Below are 19,792 nucleotides of genomic sequence, written 5' to 3' on the forward strand. Positions count from 1 at the left end.
TTGAAGAATGCGATGTTTATTTAGATGAGCTGCGCTTGACAGGCGGAATAACTGTCCCGTCACCTTTAACACACGATCACCCGGAGTGTCCACCTGGTCTCTGCAGCAGCTGTTTCCCCTGAGAGCTCGATGTATGGCAACTTGGAAGAAAAAACCCCACAAAAAAACACATGCAAACACACAAAAACACAATAAAATCAAGGAAACATCTTCACGAATTTGACAACACAGGTTCAACATTTAGAAAACTAGAATTCCTTCCTCGCGATTGTCTGCCTCCACCGACAAGTCCGGTGCCGCTTTCCATCCATGTGCAGTGCATCCGGAAAGTATTCACAGCCTTCACTTTTTCCACATTTTGTTATATTACAGCCTTATTCCAAAATGGATTAAATTCATTTTTTTCCTCAACATTCTACACACAATATCCCATAATGACAACATGAAATAAACATTTTTTAAATTTTTGCAAATCTATTAAAAATCAAAAACGAAAAAAATCACATGTACATAAGTATTCACAGCCTTTGCTATTACACTCAAAATTGAGCTCAGGTGCATCCTGTTTCCACTGATCATCCTTGAGATGTTTCTACAACTTGATTGGAGTCCACCTGGTAAATTCAGTTGATTGGACATGATTTGGAAAGACACACACCGTCTATATAAGGTCCCACAGTTGACAGTGCATGTCAGAGCACAAACCAAGACATGAAGTCCAAAGAATTGTCTGTAGACCTCTGAGACAGGATTGTATCGAGGCACAGATCTGGGGAAGGGTACAGAAACATTTCTGCAGCATTGAAGGTCCCAATGAGCACAGTGGCCTCCATCATCTGTAAATGGAAGAAGTTTGGAACCACCAGGACTCTCCTTAGAGTCGGCCGCCCGGCCGAACTGAGCGATCGGGGGAGAAGGACCTTAGTCAGGGAGGTGACCAAGAACCCGATGGTCACTCTGACAGAGCTCCAACGTTGCTCTGTGAAGAGAGGAGAACTTTCCAGAAGGACAACCATCTCTGCAGCACTCCACCAAGCAGGCCTGTATGGTAGAGTGGCCAGACGGAAGACACTCCTCAGTAAAAGGCACATGACAGCCCACCTGGAGTTTACCAAAAGGCACCTGGAGGACTGTCAGACCATGAGAAACTAAATTCTCTGGTCTGATGAAACAAAGATTGAACTCTTTGGCCTGAATGCCAAGCGTCATGTTTGGAGGAAACCAGGCAGCGCTCATCACCTGGCCAATACCATCTCTACGGTGAAGCATGGTGGTGGCAGCATCATGCTGTGGGGATGTTTTTCAGCGGCAGGAACTGGGAGACTAGTCAGGATGGAGGGAAAGATGAATGCAGCAATGTACAGAGACATCCTTGATGAAAACCTTCTCCAGAGCGCTCTGGACCTCAGACTGGGGCGAAGGTTCATCTTCCAACAGGACAACGACCTGAAGCACACAGCCAAGATAACAAAGGAATGGCTTCGGGACAACTCTGTGAATGTCTTTGAGAGGCCCAGGCAGAGCCCAGACTTGAACCCGATTGAACATCTCTGGAGAGATCTGAAAATGGCTGTGCACCGACGCTCCCCATCCAACCTGATGGAGCTGGAGAGGTCCTGTAAAGAAGAACGGGAGAAACTGCCCAAGAATAGGTGCCAAGCTTATAGCATCATACTCAAAAAGACTTGAGGCTGTAATTTCTGCCAAAGGTGCTTCAACAAAGTATTGAGCAAAGGCTGTGAATACTTATGTACGTGTTATATTTTCGTTCTTTATTTTTAATAGATTTGCAAAAATTTTAAACAAACTATTTTCACTTTGTCATTATGGGATGTTGCGTGTAGAATTTTGAGGAAACAAATGAATTTAATCCATTTTGGAATAAGGCTGTAACATAACAAAATGTGTAAAAAGTGAAGCGCTGTGAATACTTTCCGGATGCACTGTATGTCACGACTCATTAGTAGTTCAGACTTTGAAGGAATTTGGCCAATAAATCTGATACTTATCGAACACAGTCTTTTTATGACTGTAAAAAAAGCTTCAAATGTGGATTCTGCTGAAAAGAAGTTACTAATTCTAAATTCTCTAAAGGTGCTCTTGAAAATTTGCATTTAAAATATAAATGGGACGGACATGATTTCTTTGTCGTGTTCACTCTTGAGACCAAGCGAATGTTTGGACCAAAATTTAAGAAATTCCCTCGAGGTGTTCCCTAGATATCGCGTTGACAAAAAAAAAAAAAGGACAGTCAACCAAAAAAAACAACATATCGCCTCCGGCTGTGGCTACTGCCGTCTGATAAAAAAAAAAAACACACGGAAACACGAGAAAAATAAAACAAACGTCTTCACAAATTTTGACAACAAAGGTGCAACATTTAGAAAAAGAAACACCGTAGTTACAGAAAAACACAATCACGTCAAGAAACGTCGCTTTGGGTTTTTTGTAGTTGTCATGCCGCCCAGCAAACGACAAAACTGCAAAAGGTGTGTAATGCGGTTACATTTAGAAAAAAAAACAAAAAAAAAAACAATGCAATTCGGGCTACAAAAACATCTCTTTAAAGAAATCCACCTAACATTCTTGCAGACTTGAACCCTGTCTCATGGGTAAAAAATAAAAAAAAAAAAAAAAAAATCAGCTGTTGACCTTTGACCTTTGTCATTTGACACACGTCCACTTTTCACGCCGAGGCGAGGGCCAACCGTCGCGGCGACACGCTTGTCCTCTCGTGGACTTGCAGATGCATCACGCACGTTTGACGGTATTTCTTATAGTTTTATTGGTGTTGTTTAGTCTGAACTTTCTGCGGCACTCAGACAGTTTTAAATCTGGACTGTTACATTTTCCATGTACGGAACAGAGCGTGCATTCACGTCCACAGAAATATGATTTTTTTTTTTCTCAATTCTCTGCCCTGTGAAGCGTCTTTGTGTCATAAAAAATGTAAATGCGATGGAAGAGTTGGATTGAAAAGTCCAGAACAACGCCCTGGACTGTCCCAGCACACACACACACACACACACACACACACACACTGGCTGACACACTGCAGCCGTCATATCCTCTCGCTGTGTGTGTGTGTGTGAATCACATGTGAGTAAGCGTGTCCAGTATGTGCAGCGTGTACAGACCTGCAGCAGGAGAGGAGTTAAAAGGTGGCGCTTTGAGGAGCTGTTATCATTTTTATTCATGTGCACCTCTCGGATCTGATTTCAGGATTCACAAAACATGAAGAACAGCTGGATTTCACTCTGCGTGCTTCTGACTGCGGTTTGTGCCGTCCAGGCGACCTACACATACTACTGTAAGTGTCTGAACGTTTTCCTTATCTTTGTTTACATCCACAGGCTGAAAGGAGCTCGACATCTGTCAACTCTCTTCTGTAAACACTTTTACTGCCAACAGACCTGAACGCTGGGCAAAGATCTATTAATTGCACCCTTTTGGCATCTAAAGAAAGTTTATAATATTACGATTAAAGAGAAGAAAATGTGGCATTTTAATCGGGGAAATAGAAAATTGTTCATTTATTCTAAATAATTTAACTTCTGAATTTAGTTTATTCTCACTGATTAAGAGGCTTAACACTTATGAATATTGATTTGAATGGTGGTTTTTTTTTCAAGTATTTACTCTTGTAAATGTGTGACATGCATAATGTGTAATTATTAATATGTTACAAACAGATGTTTAAAATTTTTGCCAAAGTAAGCAGAAGTCAGAACTTTTTGTTTTAATGTCCTGAAAAGTCAGTTTTAAAAGAACCTTACTGGTGTTTTTTGCATGCTTTACTTCAACCCCTGTGTTTCATTACTGCTGAGCATTTTACCAATGATTACGCACCACTATATTCATGATACAATATATTTGTTAAGACGGAGCAAACCGCAAAGATAAATGAATGTGCTCAAGGACGAATGAAACAGTAACCCAGAGGTGATGTAACTGTCCAAAACAAGTGAAAAAAGAAACAGGGAATTGAACGTCATTAATTTAATATGTGCAGTATGGACAGAACCAATGATAATGATAAAAAAATTTTTTAAAAAAAAATCAGTGCTTGTCTTAAATGACAAGCAGTTTAACCATTTTTCTCATTTCTATTAATTTATTTTTGATCACAAAAACACAAAGCCTGCTTGAGACACTGGAGAGTAATTGCATATTACCGTTATTGAGATGAGACTTCTTTAATACCGCTGGTGAGAAAAGGAGAAAATGATAAATTGTAGAAAGACTTTTCAAATGAGAATTATGAGATACTTAACCAAGATTTTGAGGGAAAAAAAATTGGCACTTGAAATCAAAATATGGCAAAACTTTAAGACGCTAAATCAAAATTGTGATTATTAAGGGCAAAATGATTCTAAAAAAAAGACCTTATTATTATTAATGTAATACTAGTTTTTTATGTCAACATTAGATTTTTAACACAATCATGAAATTAACCAAAAATGCTCATAAAAATCACAAGGTACCACACAGATTAAACAGTGTCTCTTCAAAAAACTATTTGTATTTGTTTCAAATCGTTACCAGATTCAAACACTGTTTTTTAAAGGGGGACTAATATTTGATAATAATAATGTTCCACAAAAGAAGGTGACGCAAGAAAAAACTGTCTCTGGGTGTGTCTGCTACTTTTTTTTTCTGCCCTCTGGCGAAAAAAAGAGAAATTCTCAGAGCTGAGTTATGAAACCGAGTGTCTTCCCTCTGAGCTGCAGGGTTCAGAGCCGCACATGTCGGAAACCGTCCAACAAAAGACATCACACTTGAGCTCGTCGCCGCCGGCAACGCTCAGGTGAACATTAACTGCAAATCAAAGAGTGAGTCAGTGCGTAATCAGCCGCTGATGTACTCTGAACCGCTGCTGAATCAGAGGCCAGGTCACCGGGGTGAACCTCGCCCCGACTGTCAGACAGACAAACAAACAACCAGATGCACCGTAATCACACCTCGGCCGCTGACATCGGTCTGTGTGGTGAAATGAATCAGTCACTGTCTGACTGAGAATTGAGACCAAACCACAACGTGAACTTCGAAGACCTTAAAATGTTACCAGCTGGACAAAAACTTTACATTTTAAAAGCTCTGGACAAAGTTTTTATTATTTTTCAAAAAAATTTGGACTCCCACTTTCCCAGTGAATGTCGGTTCCCATTTATTGTAAGCTATATCGGTTTTGGGCGGTCCAAAGTTGGAGGAAGCTTTCGAACGATCCAATTTTTTTCTTCCGACTGCAGAGTCGGAGATTAACTCGCTCCAATCAGCTTGCTGATGTAAGTGATAGTTAACTTGCAGCAATTCAACTAACTTGGCAAAGTGTTTTGATGGACTCTGCACGAAGCATTTTACGTGAACTTCAATAAAAATCCACAAGGAGAAATTTACGAGAATAAAAAATGCACTTTTATGAGACTTGATCTGCACGGAGGCTGATTCGTGATTCATATATTCCTCGAACTCTCATTCATGCCTCCCTTTCATTGTCACACTGGTTTACCACTAACTGCTGTGTCTTTGCGAACAGAAAGAACAAGCAGCAGCCTGTTGAAACGCTCCCTCACTTTATCACAAAGCTTTAATGCAGCGTGTGGAAAAAGTCTTTTCAGAGCTCTTGGCGTTTTTTTTTTTGTTGAAAGAAATGATCCGTGAGCTCGCTGCAGACAGACAGCTGCTGTGTTTCCTCACGCAAGGTGTTGGATCGTTTGGGTGGAGCTCGGTGGGATATGACGATTTGTCTGAGGGGCTTCAGGTTGGGAGGCGCGGGATTTTCTGAACAAACCACAGAACATACAAAGAGCTTGACGCTCTGTAAACATCTCTAATGCTCAGGTTAAATTCCAGGGAACCGTTTGTCTTTTAAATCAGATTTCATGTGGATATTACTTATTACGAGAGATTTTAGTTTAACGAGCAAAATTAAATTTAAATCTCAGTTGAAGTGACCGTACTGAAAGGAGCTCGAGTGTTATGAGGTGTAAATTTTACGATCTGAATTTCTAAAGTGAACCAAATATAATTTGAGTTTTTTGCTTATGTTGTTAAATCAAGTGGACAACTATTTAAATCATCAAAGTAACAAGAAAAGGTAAAAAAAAAAAAAAAGTGGAATATGGCTGAACCGTGTATGAAATGCTTTGGGCTTTTAATTTTAAATGAGATCTTTTAATTTGAAATAGTAACAAGAATTCCCAGGCATTCAGCCAACCAAAGGTTTAATTCAGCCATTTTTTCAAAGATTACTTAGAGCTTGTAAGAAAAAACACAAGATAATTAGGTTGTATTATGTCATTGAGTTTTAGATAGCCTTAACGTCTTAAAACCACCCTAAATATCTAAAAGTTGTCAAAACCCATAACTAATAACTACAACCATTCCTAAACATGAACTATGATGCCTGAAGTACCCCCAAAACAGTGACAACCAAACGAGAGAGAATCTACTTTCTGCAGTAATGAGTGACAAACGGTACAAATGAAAATTCCAAATAAACTAAATAAAACAAAACTTTTGCTTCCTCCTGCAGCAACTGTGCGTTGCCAGTGCAACGGGAGATCTCGGTACTGCCTGCGGGACGGCAGGGGTCTGCACTGCGTCGACTGTCAGGGAAACACCGAGGGCCGCCACTGCGAGCGCTGCAAGGACGGCTTCTACCTGCAGGGGGCGGGGCCGAGCTGCACGCCCTGCCGCTGCAACATCACAGGTGAGAACACACCTGTCCATGTGACGCCACTACTCGTGGGGTGGGGGGAGGGGAGGGGGGGAGAGAGAGAGAAAAAAAAGAGAAGCTGCTCAGTTGTATTACAAACAATTCGATGTCTGAGTGGTGTTGCTTTCCCCTTCAGGTTCGGTCAGCGCAACGTGTGACAGCAGGGGGCGCTGCAGCTGCAAGGAAGGCGTCAGGGGAGAGAAATGCGACCGCTGCCCCAACGGACCGATCGGCCCGAACGGCTGCTCGCAAAGGTGAGAAAGATTCCTGAAAATGACCTCGTAATTGCAATATTGTCGTTTTAATTCAAACTGACACTTCAACTGCTTTCGGCACTTTAGCTTTGGCTGTCACTTCTTTCTGTGCTTTGTATTTAAACATCTTTTTGCCTCGGCGCCTGAACCTGAAAACCTGAACTTGTTTTTAACACATTACATAAACTGACACTTCAACTTCCTTCATTTGTTTAATATGTATTTCAGTATTTAGTACATATATTAGTATGAACACTTTAGCCCCTTTTACATTTACGTCTACTGAAATCCGTTTTCAGCACTATTTCTTCAACCAACACTTCAACTTCCTTCATTGATTTAATTCCACTTGAGTTTATTATAGTACTCAGTGTTTATATTGAACACTTTAGCTCCTTTCGGCTCTTCAAATGACACTTCAGTTCCTTTCTTTGTTTTCAGTTCAACTTCAACTGCTGAATCTCCCTCTTACACTTAAATTGATTTCAGCTCTTACTCCTCAACTGACACACTTCAGTTTCTTTCAGCACTTTCACCTTCAATGACACTTTAACTTCTTTCTGTGCTTTCACTTCCGCTGAGTCTTTAATGTCTTTTAGTGTTGAAATTCCATCTCGTTCTTTGCTTTTTATTTCAACTACCGCCTCAACTCTATTCAGCATTTACATTTCAAATGCCTCTGCAACTCTTTTCAGTGTCTCTGACTTTAAATGATTAGATATTTTGGCAAATTTCAATGTGCCAGTTAGATTTCTTGCAGTTTTATGGCCACTTGAACTACTTTTAGTACTTCAGATTCCTGAGAAGACATTTGAGGAGCTCCAAACAGTTTCATCAGAAAATTTTTCCATATGTATTTTATTCTTTTTATCTTTTTCGGATCTAACTTCCTGTCCTTCGTTATGTTTTTCAGTCGTCAGCCCAGAGAGGATGCTGGGAGTTTGACAATGCCGTGTCTCTGTTACGGCCACAGCAGCCGGTGTTCAGCAAAATCCGGTTACTCCGTCCACAACATCACCTCCACCTTTAACGACGGTAACCACTCGCCTCTTCCCTTCATAATAAAAGACTCATGCAAAATTTCAACAGTGAGTTGTTTCAAAATAAAAGCGTCTGAATATGTGAGATCTCCGTTGTGTTTCAGGTCCCGACGGTTGGAAGGTGGGGACTGCTCAGGGTTTCACCCCCAACAACATTCACTTCCGCTGGTCACCTAAACACCAGGACGTGGAGGTGATCTCTAAAAACAGCCTGCCGGTTTACCTGTACTCCCCAGGTGAGATAAACCCCGCCTCCTCGACAAACCCTGCCTCCTCTATTACCTTATAGTATCTGCTCCCCTTTTTCCTTCTCATCTACTTTCTTTCAGGACTAATTTTCTTTTCCTTTCTTTTCTTTTCTTTTCTTTTCTTTTCTTTTCTTTTCTTTTCTTTTCTTTTCTTTTCTTTTCTTTTTCTTTTCTTCTGGTTTCTTTTTCTTTTCTTCTGGTTTCCTTTCCTTTCCTTTCCTTTCCTTTCCTTTCCTTTCCTTTCCTTTCCTTTCCTTTCCTTTCCTTTCCTTTCCATCCCTCCTGACCAGGTGTTTCCTCTCCTACCCTACAGACTCTTACCTGGGGAACCAGTTGCTGAGTTACGGCCAGAACTTCTCCTTCTTGTTGCGTCTGGACCGCGGCGTCCGACACCCGTCCACCAACGACGTGATCCTGGAAGGCGCCGGTTTGAGAGTCGCCGCCTCGCTGGGTGACCTGCGATCCATCGTCCCCTGTGGACAGAAGATCAGCTACAGCTTCAGGTCAGAGAATCAACCTGCTCAGACTTGAAACTCGTCCGCAGACAGAAAATCCATCACAGTCAGTTTTTTTTATACATTCTATATTTACGTGTCTCTCATCGCTCTCGATCAGATAAGCTCCTTCCACTTGGGTGCTGAATACTGTTTGAATTGGTTGTTTAAGGCTCTCAGTGAAGTGTCATCAGAGCAAGTTGGATCACAGAAAGAATCTGAGAGCCGCTGAGAGTCTGTTACCGGCCGACTGTGTTTACATGAGATTTACTGGTGGACTGAAACTGAAGAAACTGAGAGGAAAACTCAATATTTACTCCATGAAACTGTCAATAGAAACTAATTTAATCTGGTGTGAGGCGAGATCCTGATTCTGATAGAACAGAGAGTTGTAGTCATGATAGTAGATGATGATTGAAATGTGAATGTTGATGTGAAATATGGCCACCATCTCCCCTCCTCTTCCTCCGTTATGGTGTTTAATAAAGACCAGAAAACTGGGGGGTTTTTTTCAGGAAATTATGACATCACTGTGAAGTTGACCTTTGACCTTTTTGATACGGAACGTAATCGCTTCATTTTACGGCATCAGACATTTGAGTGACATTTTTTTATAATTAGCGTACGAATTCTCGAGTTAAGGCCACAAACGTGTTTCGTGAGGGCGTTGTGACCTTTGACCCCCAGAATCGAATCACTTCATCCTTAAGTCCAGGTCAACGTGAGGTGTCAGTGTTGTGAAAACCACCTCTTCTGTGTGATGAACAGGCTGGACGAGCAGCCCGGCAGCAGGTGGAGGCCTCAGCTCTCCTCCGTCCAGTTCCAGACGCTTCTGCAGAACCTCACGGCCCTCAGGATCAGAGCCACGTTCGGAGAAAACGGTGAGCTGCTTCCACACATCCTTCTTCTTCAGGTCCTCCTCTTCCTTTGTTCCTTCCTTGTCTCCTTGTTTCATTTCTTCCTTCCCTGTTTCCTTCCTTGCCTCCTTCCTTCCTTCCTTGTTTCTTAGTTTCCTAGTTTCCATCCTTGATTCCTTCCATCCTTCCTTGTTTCCTTTCTTGTTCTCTTCCATCCTTCCTTGTTTCCTTCCTTGTTATAATGTTAACAAGCAGTAAACTAACTTTGACCGCCTTCTGCAGGATAGAGGATGATCCCATATGTGGTCAGAGATTTAACCGTCGCTGCTTTCATCTTCTCAGGACGCGGTTACCTTGACAACGTGAAGCTGGTGTCGGCTCGGCGCGGAGACGGCGCCCCGGCCGGCTGGGTGCAGACCTGCAGCTGCCCGCCGGGACACGAGGGCGACTTCTGCGAGCGCTGTGCGGCCGGGTTCACGCGCGGGGTCCCTGCGGACGGAGCCTTCAGCCGCTGCGAGCCCTGCAGCTGCAGAGGAGGCAGCTGCGACCCGAACAACGGAGAGTGTTACTCTGCTGACGAGACGCCCGAGGACCGTAGCTGCTCGGAAGGGTTTTACAGAGACCCCAGGAGGCCCGAGGCTTGTATGAAGTGTCCCTGTCCAGACGGGGTGTCCTGCTCACGGCCCGCCGGATCACTGGACCCTCGCTGCGACCGCTGTTCACCGGGAACAACTGGTGAGTCCAGAATAAACTCAAACGGGACAGAGGGCGATCAGTATGATGCCGTTTTCCGACTGACTGAATGATAACAGGACTGAATGTATTATTATAGTTTGCATCAAAAAATATATATACTGATAATCATTTGCCTTTAAAAGTCTTCAGTTTAACTTGACTGAACTAGTAACCCCCCCCCCAAAAAAACATTTCTAACATGACTCCACGATGCTGTGTCTGCCTCCAGGTGCCAGCTGTGACGTTTGCCAGGAGGGTTTCTATGGCGACCCCGCAGGTATCTCAGGTGTGCGGCGCTCCTGCAGGCCCTGCCAGTGCAACGGTCACATCAACACCGCCGAGGCGGGAAGCTGCGACCGCCGCAGCGGCGAATGTCTGAGGTGTGTGAACAACACGAGGGGACGGAGCTGTGAGGCCTGCGTGAGAGGTTTCTACCACAGCCAACCCACCGACGCCTGCAAACGTAAGGGCCGCCTTCAAGCCTGGGTATTTTTTTCCAGGTTTTAAAATAATAATGGACCGATCTTTTGAAAGATAATCTAGATCTTCTCTGCAAGGATTTTCTTATTTTTCTACTTTTTTTTTTTTTTTAAATGTAAAATGAAAACTTAAAATCACAGAAAATAGTGAAAAATGTATAAAAATTTTCTCCAACAACCCAGAGATCAATTTTATTTCATATATGGCAAAGAAAAGCATTTTGTTACTTTACATTTCAGAATCTAAAAACAGAAGTAATTTAGCAGTTTGTTGACAAATTTTCTGTTTTTTTTTCCCAACCGGGTTGTGGGACCAAAAAACCCCCAAAACATTTATTAAGGTATTTAAGGAGATTTAATGTCAAAACAAATACTCCACAAATGATGAGCAATTAGCAGCAGTTGCAGAAATTGTATCTCTGAGGAATATCTCCAGGAGTATCTCCAGGAATTTACAAAGTAGAACATTTTCTCTGAGGTTTAGGGAACTGAATTATGTCTGTGTAAATGTTGACTAACGGTTGTTTCCTCTGCTTTGTTGCTTAGCGTGTAACTGCAACCCCGTCGGCTCCGAGTCTCAACAGTGCGATGATTCTGGTCACTGTCGGTGCGGACCGGGCTTCGAGGGTCTCCGATGCCAACGATCAAACTGTCCCGCCTGTTTCAGCCCCATCAAGCAAAAGGTACAGCTGTTTTACCAAACCTAAAATGATAAAATGTCACATAGTTGTTTTTTTTGTGTAGCGCCATCTGCTGTGTGGACACCTGCAACTACAGTTTGATTCCACGACAAAGAAGTTGCTCTTTAACAAAAACAAAAGTCTGTATGACACAAAATGCAGCTTTCAGAATTATTAAAACATCTTATCAGCTCCAAATATGAGAAATTTGAAGTTTATAAAGTGCTGCTGTTGTTTTGTAATTAATAAAAACTATCTTTAAACTCCCCTTAGATTTTCATTATAAATAAAAGCACTGGATGGACATTAAAGATGCCTTTTAAAATGTTTTAACATTTTCTTTCTCCACTGTAGTTCAGATTTATCCTTTTTTTTTTTTTAAAGCTGCATTAACTAAGTTTTTGGCCACTTGGGGGTAGCAGAACACAAAATCTGACATTTATTATCTGTTAATAATTACATGTTAGCAAACAGCTGCTGCGTAAAAACAAGCTGAGTGTGAAGGTGTTTGTTGTGTTTCAGATGGAGGCTTACGCTGCCAAACTGAAGGAGCTGGAGACTCTGTTCTCAGACGTGGACGGAGGTTTGAAACCAGCCAACAGCGCTGAGATAGAGGCCGGCCTGAAAGTCGCCGAGGAACTGGTGGTCGACCTGAAGGAAGAGACCGAGTTGTTCACAGGTAAGGAGTGAAAGCATGTTAGTATAATCAGGAAAATGTACTTAAAAAGGTAAAAGGAAAAATCCCCCCTGTACTATTAAGAGTTGGTTGATATTCAGCTAATTATCCAATGTCTTGGAAAAGGCTGCTGAGAATTTTTTTTCATTAATTAATGGATGGATTGGTTTGTAAAAATTCTGACAATTGTAAAAAAAAATACTAATCACAATTACCCGAAACTAAAAGTGACATCAACACCTCAAAATGATTGAAAATAAAGTCATTAAAATAATTAAAAGAAAAAGTAGCAAACGAGCACATTTTAAAGCTGGAAACATTAAATGTTTGACATTTGGCTTGAAAAGTTATTTGTTTTCAATAAATGTTCTGTCTTTTGACCAATTGGTTCAGCGCTCCATGGGGCTGTTGGGTAATTTTAAGTTGCATTTAAACATCTTATTTTATCAGCTCATCAAGTGTTTTTGCAAAAATCGTGTGTTGCATAAAGCCCCAGAGTTCTTAGTCAGATCCCTCGCTCCTTCCCAGCTCGTCCAAATATGGTCACTTCTAGCTCCATAAAAAAAAATAACCAAGATGGCGACCGCCAAATGTCAGACTGGAGGCTTCAGCATTTTCTAGCAGCATCTAGTGGACACTGGAAGAACTGCAGCTCCTCCTCAGAGTTGATTGCTGCTCACAGAAAAGACAAAAACAGTTCAGATCATCGTTTAGGGGAAGTTATGGAGAAAGTTTCGGTAGAACATATCATACAAAATAAAGCATTATGCTGATGATGTCCCACTGTCTGTGTCCAATAGAGCTGGAGAGGAGACTGCAGGGTCGTCTGTCGGGCAACAGCAAGAGTCAGCTGGAGGAGAGGCTGGACATCCAGAACATCGCGGAGGCAGCCAACGACATCAGACAACAACAGCAGACGTATGGGGCGAAGGTGGAGGAGGTGCAGATGCTGATGGAGGAGATGCAACGCAAACTGCAGGAAGCAAAACGCAACCTCAGATTGGTTGTAAGTCTAAAGCTGAAACTGAAATAAAAAAAATAAAAAAAAACAGGTCTTCAGAAATAGTAAAGAAGTAGTTTGCGGGACGTCGGAGGAACGTGACGACGAAGATTTTAATGTTTTTCTTGTCTGACATTTCTTTGCTGTCAGGAGTTTCCTCTCCGTGACGCTCCGTTCAGTTCAAACTCCCTGAATTCGCTGGTGCAGATCGCAACGAGTCTGGCTGACAAGTAAGTCCGTCGTGTTTGGCTTTTCGATGTTATTAATAAATCAGTAGGTCACTGACCATTGGTCACCCGGTCTAATTTCCTTTTCCTTCCACGTTCCAGACATAAGACGCAGGCGGGTAACGTGGAGCGAACCGCCAACGGGGCTCTGGGCGACTCGCAGAAGAGTCTGGCTCTGGTCCGAACCCTCATGAACAGAGAGAACAAAGCCAAACAGCTGATCGGAGACCTGAAAACCATGTGAGTAGCTACGGTTCAGTGAATATGATACTCTGACGTCGACTTTACATAAAAACTGATGGAAAACGTTCAGATCTCATGCCGTTTGTAGATTAGTTCAATGATTCTTGAACCTAAATGTTCCCGTGTGTTCCAGGTACGACCAGACTTCAGCTCGGGTGAAGGGTTTGGAGAACCAGGGGACCCATCTCAGCAGCGAGGCCAAAGACGAGAGCAAAATGGCGGACAGCATGTTGAAAGACATCACCAGCATGGAGCAAAACATCCCGCCGTCCCTGAAGGTAATGGAGGTCAAAATTTGTTGTTGGTTTGTCCTTATGTTAGTGATTATCATCATTTGAATGTGATGTGTTTGTTCAGTGTCTCTGACTCCCTGTGTTTTCCAATGATGCTCAGGGTGAGGTGGACGCCATGGTTTCCAGGCTGGACGGAGTAAAGAGGGCGGTGGACGAGAACCTCTCAGGCTTCAAGGCGCTTCAGGACGGCGTGCAGCGAGACACGGCCGCCACCCAGGACCTGCTGGCCAATGGCAAAGATGCCCAAAAGGTATGGAAGGATTGTGGGAACCCAGACAGACATTTAAATATAACACATTGAACTCTCCTTTTGTTGGTATCAAAGTGCTAAAAAAGACAAACCAACATACTGACCAGTGAATCCACACGGAGCTTTTGTTTAAAGTCCAACTTGACCTTTGAAGGAACCAAGAATGAGATGCTACTTGGGCTGTTGATAGTTGTCAAACTTGTCAAATACTATTTGTTAGTGTTTGTTCTCTTAATTAGAATTTTGAAGCGAGCTGGCTGGGTGAGCTTTTCTGGTTGGCTACCCAATGTGGTGGATAGCATATTAGCTGTTAGCCTAGTAGTTCAGCAACATGTCCAGCATTGGTCACTACATCTCCAAAGTTCATGAAGGAAACTGTTTCACGAGAACATTGAGATACTTTCTGGTTTGATTGGGAACCAGTTAAAAAAAAAAGAAAAAAAGAAGGAGGATACTCATCTGAGAATTAAATCAATCATTTATTTTCTTTCTGGTCTAAGTTTTTGCTGACTTGAATCCCCTCATGTGTGACATAACTTCCAACTTTGACTCATTTTGATCTCCGCAGGAGTTCGACAAGCTGCGGGACAGAGTGGACGACGCCAAGGTCGTCGCCGAAGGCGCCCTGCGACGCATCAACAGCAACACCGACGACCTGGACGACGCGCTCAACGCCCTGAGAGGTAGGCAAACTCGCCGATACGCTGATAGATTCAAACAAATATTCTCATCGTTTTCCTCCACAAACTGAAGCTCGACTCGGCTTTCCTTCGCAGGCTTCGACCAGCAGATCGACGGCGGCAAATCTCTGGCCAACGACGCCATCAACCGTCTCCCCGGCATCAACGGCACCATCCAGCAGGCGGTACGCAACAACGTCGATACTCTGTCCGCTCTGGGAGACGTGTCCGACGATTACAACAACGCGCTGGGAACCATCAACGTGCTGGAGAACCTGGTCAACGGTCTGGAGGTAAAAAAAACAAACAGCTGTGAACCTTTAGAAAAATATTTAGCCTAGCTTAGCAAAAAGAAGTTGCTAGCAGGGGGTGGGGGGATGTTGGCCTAGCACCATGAAAAGTTAAAATTGAAACCAAAACTTCCCGACAGTGAAGTGTTTAATTAGTTAGTTGATCTACAGAAAATATTTTGTAAAAAAATAACCTTTTTTTGTGCTTTTTCACAGAAACATGAGTCTTGTTAAAGTAAACATGAGAGTACAAATTTGTGATTGCTAATTATTTACATTGGCAATGACCAAAATAGACCCGATGTTGGGACCATTACTTGTTTCCTTTTTTTAATTAATGATCTTCTAGAAATTGATCGTGATTGTTTGTTCAGTTGTATGCAGATGACACTTTAATCTACATATTGATTCCAGTGTCGGATCTCTGCTCTGTTCGTAACCGGGCGTTTCGTAATGTGTATTCTTCAGGGAACGCTTGGATCGTTACCGTCTCATACCGATCTGCTGAATGAAGCCACCAAACTGAACGGGGAGGCGAAGGACTTGAAATTGAGGACGCAGGCGACATCTACAGACATGACCTTAAAGCTGGACGACGCCAGGAGGATGGAGGCTGACGCTGGGAAGGTAAACTGTCCACGCAGAGATGTAAACCGTCAGGGATGAGACTCACGAACAAAGACGGGTAAAATGTAAAAGGGTGTAAATGTTTCCTCTGCAGGCGGCTGACGCAGCGGAGGGAGCTTTTACCAACGCAAGACAGACCCGAGAAGCTGTTGGAAAAACACTGCAAGACATCACCAATATGCTGGCTAACATGGGTACGTACTGGGTTTTTATTTGATGGGTTATTTAAGTGCTCTTAAATGGTCAGAATTGGGATAAGACGCTGTTCACTTTGATCAGGATTTGTTGGAAATTTTAAAGTTCACCTGTAGCTGCCTGACGGTCAAACTGAACCACAACATCCATTTCTTTTCATTTTGACCCACTAAGTTTGACTTAGCTTTTATGTCTTTACACATTTGCAAAAGATACAAGTAAATAGACCAAAACAAATGTGATGGAGAGAAGCAGAAACGTCTCGAAGGGGCTGAATTGTGACCCCACTTTAATCAACCGAAGAGAGAAGGAAACTAAAATTTAACCAATTAACTAAACTAGTGTAGAAGAGAGAAAAAAACAAAACATTAGAAAATGTCAAAATTAATTACAACAAATTATTTATAAAGTACAAAAACGTTTGCCTCATGGAAGTGTAGTAACAAACCTACAAAAAAAACAGTCAAATTATATGTAAAAAAAAACCAACTATCAGTTATACGAGGCCTTTCAACCACCATGAGCTGCTTTCTTACCCTCTCTGCTCTGCTTCTTCTTTTCCTCAGACCAGCCTGGCGTGGTGGATGAAAAGTACCTCAAACAGCTGGAGGATTCTCTGGCTGGCGCTCAGAGAAACGTGGAGGGCAGCTTGAGGCCTCGGCTCAGGGACGTGGAGGAGCAGGACGCCGCCCAGCGCCGCCGACTGACCGGGATCAAACTGGATATCGACACCATTCTGGCGGACATCGCTAACCTTGAGGACATCCTGAGGGCCGTCCCCAACGGCTGCTACAACAGCCCGCCCATCGAGGCGCCCTAAGGACTGTTACCTCCGACTCCACGCTGAGACTCTTTCACCTGCTGAGACTTGTCAACCTCCTGAGACCCTTTCACCTCCTGAGACCCTTTCACTCGCTGACACTCTTTCAACCTGCTGAGACTCTTTCACCTTCTGAGACTCGTTAACCTGCTGAGACTCGTCAACCTGCTGACACTCTTTCAACCTGCTGAGACTCTTTCACCTTCTGAGACTCATTAACCTGCTGAGACTCGTCAACCTGCTGAGACTCTTTCACCTTCTGAGACTCGTTAACCTGCTGAGACTCGTCAACCTGCTGAGACTCTTTCACCTTCTGAGACTCGTCAACCTGCTGAGACTCTTTCACCTTCTGAGACTCGTTAACCTGCTAACTGGATCTGGCTTCAGAGTCCCGATCCACTCCATCAAATGAATTGAAACACCTGACCTGATGTTAACATAATGAACAAAAACATGGAGTTATATTTTCATATAATGAAAAATTAAGGATAAATTAAGGGATTGTTCTGAACAGGAAGTGCACTCTGTCCTCGTTTTTATACGACCACATTTTTTGTGTCCATATTTCTGATAATGATGTGATGTGAGTGAATGTATTAGTATTTATAACTGTACGCACAGTATCAGTTTCTTTTTAAACCTTTATAAATTCAGTGTTTTTATTTGTTCTGTTGCCAAAAATGTTGAGTCATTAATGTGTGTGACCTGCAGAAATATTTATATGTATCTTGACTGATTAAATAAAAGCTGTTGCACTTTTTTTTTTCTCATTTACAACATCCTTCAGTCGTCTTATTCAGCACCTTAATAGAAATGTATTCAATTTGAGGTGTGGAAGCTAAATCCTGCCGAAAAAAAACAACAACTTTGCAATACTATGGCGTTTTGGGCGATCGTAGGTAAATACGTTTGAAACTTGTCCTGTCCAGCTTCTTGTAGTTTCACCACATCACACCTGACAGAAGAAGCACGAGGTTGTATTACAACAGAATAAACTTTATTGTGGTTTTGGAATGACAAGAATTAACTGCAGAGTCCCGGGACATGCAGGAAGAATAACGTTAGCTGCTGATTGTTTTACTTAGAGGTTAGGAGGCGTAGCTACCTGCCTGACAATCATCCACGCCAACACTTTCACTGCGTGTAGGTGGCGCTGTTTCACAAAGTTACCTAATTACATCTCCCCTATGGCAGGCTGTGATAGACACGTACAATTTGGAAGGATTTGTTCCGCAAAAGAAAACCATAAAAAACATAATCAGCGTGAAACAAACTGCAGTTTTAATCATTCGGCATTTTCATATTCACAAAAAAAAAAACGGGCCATTTGATTTTAATATTTAATCATTTTTGCAGTCTCGACATTCAATCATGAAGCACTTCACCTTGTTCAGAGGAACTTAAACTCTCATCTAAAGATGACATGACAACATTTACCATTAACACTGAGTGGACATCCACGTTAAAAAAAAAAGTGGTAAATGTTCCTTTTAAGTCTCAGAGGTGTGGGCAAAAAAATGAACCAAATTAAATTAAAAATTCATAAATCAATTTTAAAATGGTCAAATTCAGTTTACTTTCACTCATTTTCTTTCTCTGCTGTTGTTTTAACTATCAATAACTTGAGTCAGATTTCTGTCCTGATCTGTAAACACACGTGTGCTGATAAATCCCAACACACAACTCACACACACACATTTCAAATGTCATTTTTAAGAGTGCATCACAGTTTACAATCAGAAGAAGTCAACATGACAAAAAAAGGCAGATTAATACAAAAAACAGCTGCATGTTACAACAAAAAGTGACAGGAACACACGCGCGCACACACACACACACACGCTCGACTACATGTAGAAATCATTGCAAACATGTCACACGGATGAGTTCTGTACATTTACAGAGTGAATAGAAAATGGAAAGACGTGGGAGAAGACGAGCCCCACTGTTGCGATATTTTATGTATATTTATATATATTTGTTTGTTTTTTGTGTTCTTTCTTTCATTTCATTTCTTTTTTTTTTTTTTTTTTTTTCGTGGCAAACACGTTCACAACAGATCGTAATCTACCGAGTGATAAACATTCATGCCGGAAACCAAACTGTCTAAGCATGCAGTCTACGAAACAGGAGCAAACGAAGAGGAAAAAAACAATAAAAAAAAAAAAAGAAAAGACAACCTCCATAACATCTTTACAGAAGGTACATTATCACCATCTTCATCACCATCATCGTCATCGTTGCGTCAAATGATGCCCTGAAGTCTCCCTTTCACTTCTGCGTTTATAAATGCGATCCCTCGGTCAAAGTTTCACCGCAGCCTGAAGCAATCGGCCCTGTTGCTGTGGTTACCTGCAGTTTAGTGTACGTCGAGCTCCGGTTAAAACAGCTGAGTCGAACTATTCCTGACATGTCTAACTACACGTGTACGAATTTTAAGAGACAGCAGCGCAGCAGTGGACGGCAGGAGGCAGAAGAGCTGCGGACAAAAAAACGACAGGCCTCATGCAAGAACACGTTCATATTCAGAAAAACACGTCCGGGAAGAGTTTTTGTTTTGTTTTGTTTTGGTGAACAAAGTGACGTTTGCACCGCAGGCTGTGCGTAAAGAGCAGCGTAGGGAGGTGTGACGTCGCCGCTCAGGTTTGCACTGGAGCCCAGACCAGCCAGGACCTTTCAGAACGAGGAGAGCCCGATGTTGACTTTCACGCCGAAGCAACACCCAGATTTCCACACGTGGGCTAATGTTAGCCACTGAAGCTACATCGTGCTAACGGGGGAGGTAATGTAATCTAGGATCCTGAGAGGGTCTTCTTATTGGAAATCCGGAAACCACAAACAGTTAAAAAAAAAACTGCTTGTCTGGAGAAAAATAATCTTTTCTTTCTTTAAAAACAGCAGCTCTGAAACGTCTTCCTCCAGCTTCAAATCTTCTTCATGCCGCAATAATTTCCCCGAGACCAAAATGAACCCGCTGAAAAAAGTG

At 42.4% G+C, this 19,792-nt stretch overlaps 1 protein-coding gene across 1 annotated transcript in view; it reads left to right on the plus strand.

Annotated features, from left to right (window-relative positions):
- The window catches only part of lamc2 (laminin, gamma 2), a 17,990-nt gene extending 414 nt beyond the window's left edge, over positions 1-17,576 (plus strand). Inside the window, exons 2-22 of the mRNA XM_069170196.1 lie at positions 3,223-3,310; positions 6,536-6,712; positions 6,855-6,972; positions 7,886-8,007; positions 8,117-8,248; positions 8,574-8,763; positions 9,523-9,635; positions 9,954-10,346; positions 10,576-10,809; positions 11,372-11,508; positions 12,028-12,184; positions 12,982-13,187; positions 13,332-13,411; positions 13,511-13,648; positions 13,785-13,929; positions 14,045-14,194; positions 14,763-14,877; positions 14,971-15,167; positions 15,633-15,791; positions 15,886-15,985; positions 16,553-17,576. Of these exons, the coding sequence (XP_069026297.1) occupies positions 3,235-3,310; positions 6,536-6,712; positions 6,855-6,972; positions 7,886-8,007; positions 8,117-8,248; positions 8,574-8,763; positions 9,523-9,635; positions 9,954-10,346; positions 10,576-10,809; positions 11,372-11,508; positions 12,028-12,184; positions 12,982-13,187; positions 13,332-13,411; positions 13,511-13,648; positions 13,785-13,929; positions 14,045-14,194; positions 14,763-14,877; positions 14,971-15,167; positions 15,633-15,791; positions 15,886-15,985; positions 16,553-16,806 (3,393 nt within the window). The 5' untranslated portion in view covers positions 3,223-3,234 and the 3' untranslated portion in view covers positions 16,807-17,576. The remainder of the gene's footprint in view (positions 1-3,222; positions 3,311-6,535; positions 6,713-6,854; positions 6,973-7,885; positions 8,008-8,116; positions 8,249-8,573; positions 8,764-9,522; positions 9,636-9,953; positions 10,347-10,575; positions 10,810-11,371; positions 11,509-12,027; positions 12,185-12,981; positions 13,188-13,331; positions 13,412-13,510; positions 13,649-13,784; positions 13,930-14,044; positions 14,195-14,762; positions 14,878-14,970; positions 15,168-15,632; positions 15,792-15,885; positions 15,986-16,552) is intronic.
- The last annotated feature ends 2,216 nt before the right edge of the window (positions 17,577-19,792 follow it).

Source organism: Embiotoca jacksoni, unplaced genomic scaffold, assembly GCF_022577435.1.
Source record: "Embiotoca jacksoni isolate LCO1_2020_lvr unplaced genomic scaffold, fEmbJac1.0.p SCAF_48, whole genome shotgun sequence".
Taxonomy (NCBI): domain Eukaryota; kingdom Metazoa; phylum Chordata; class Actinopteri; family Embiotocidae; genus Embiotoca; species Embiotoca jacksoni.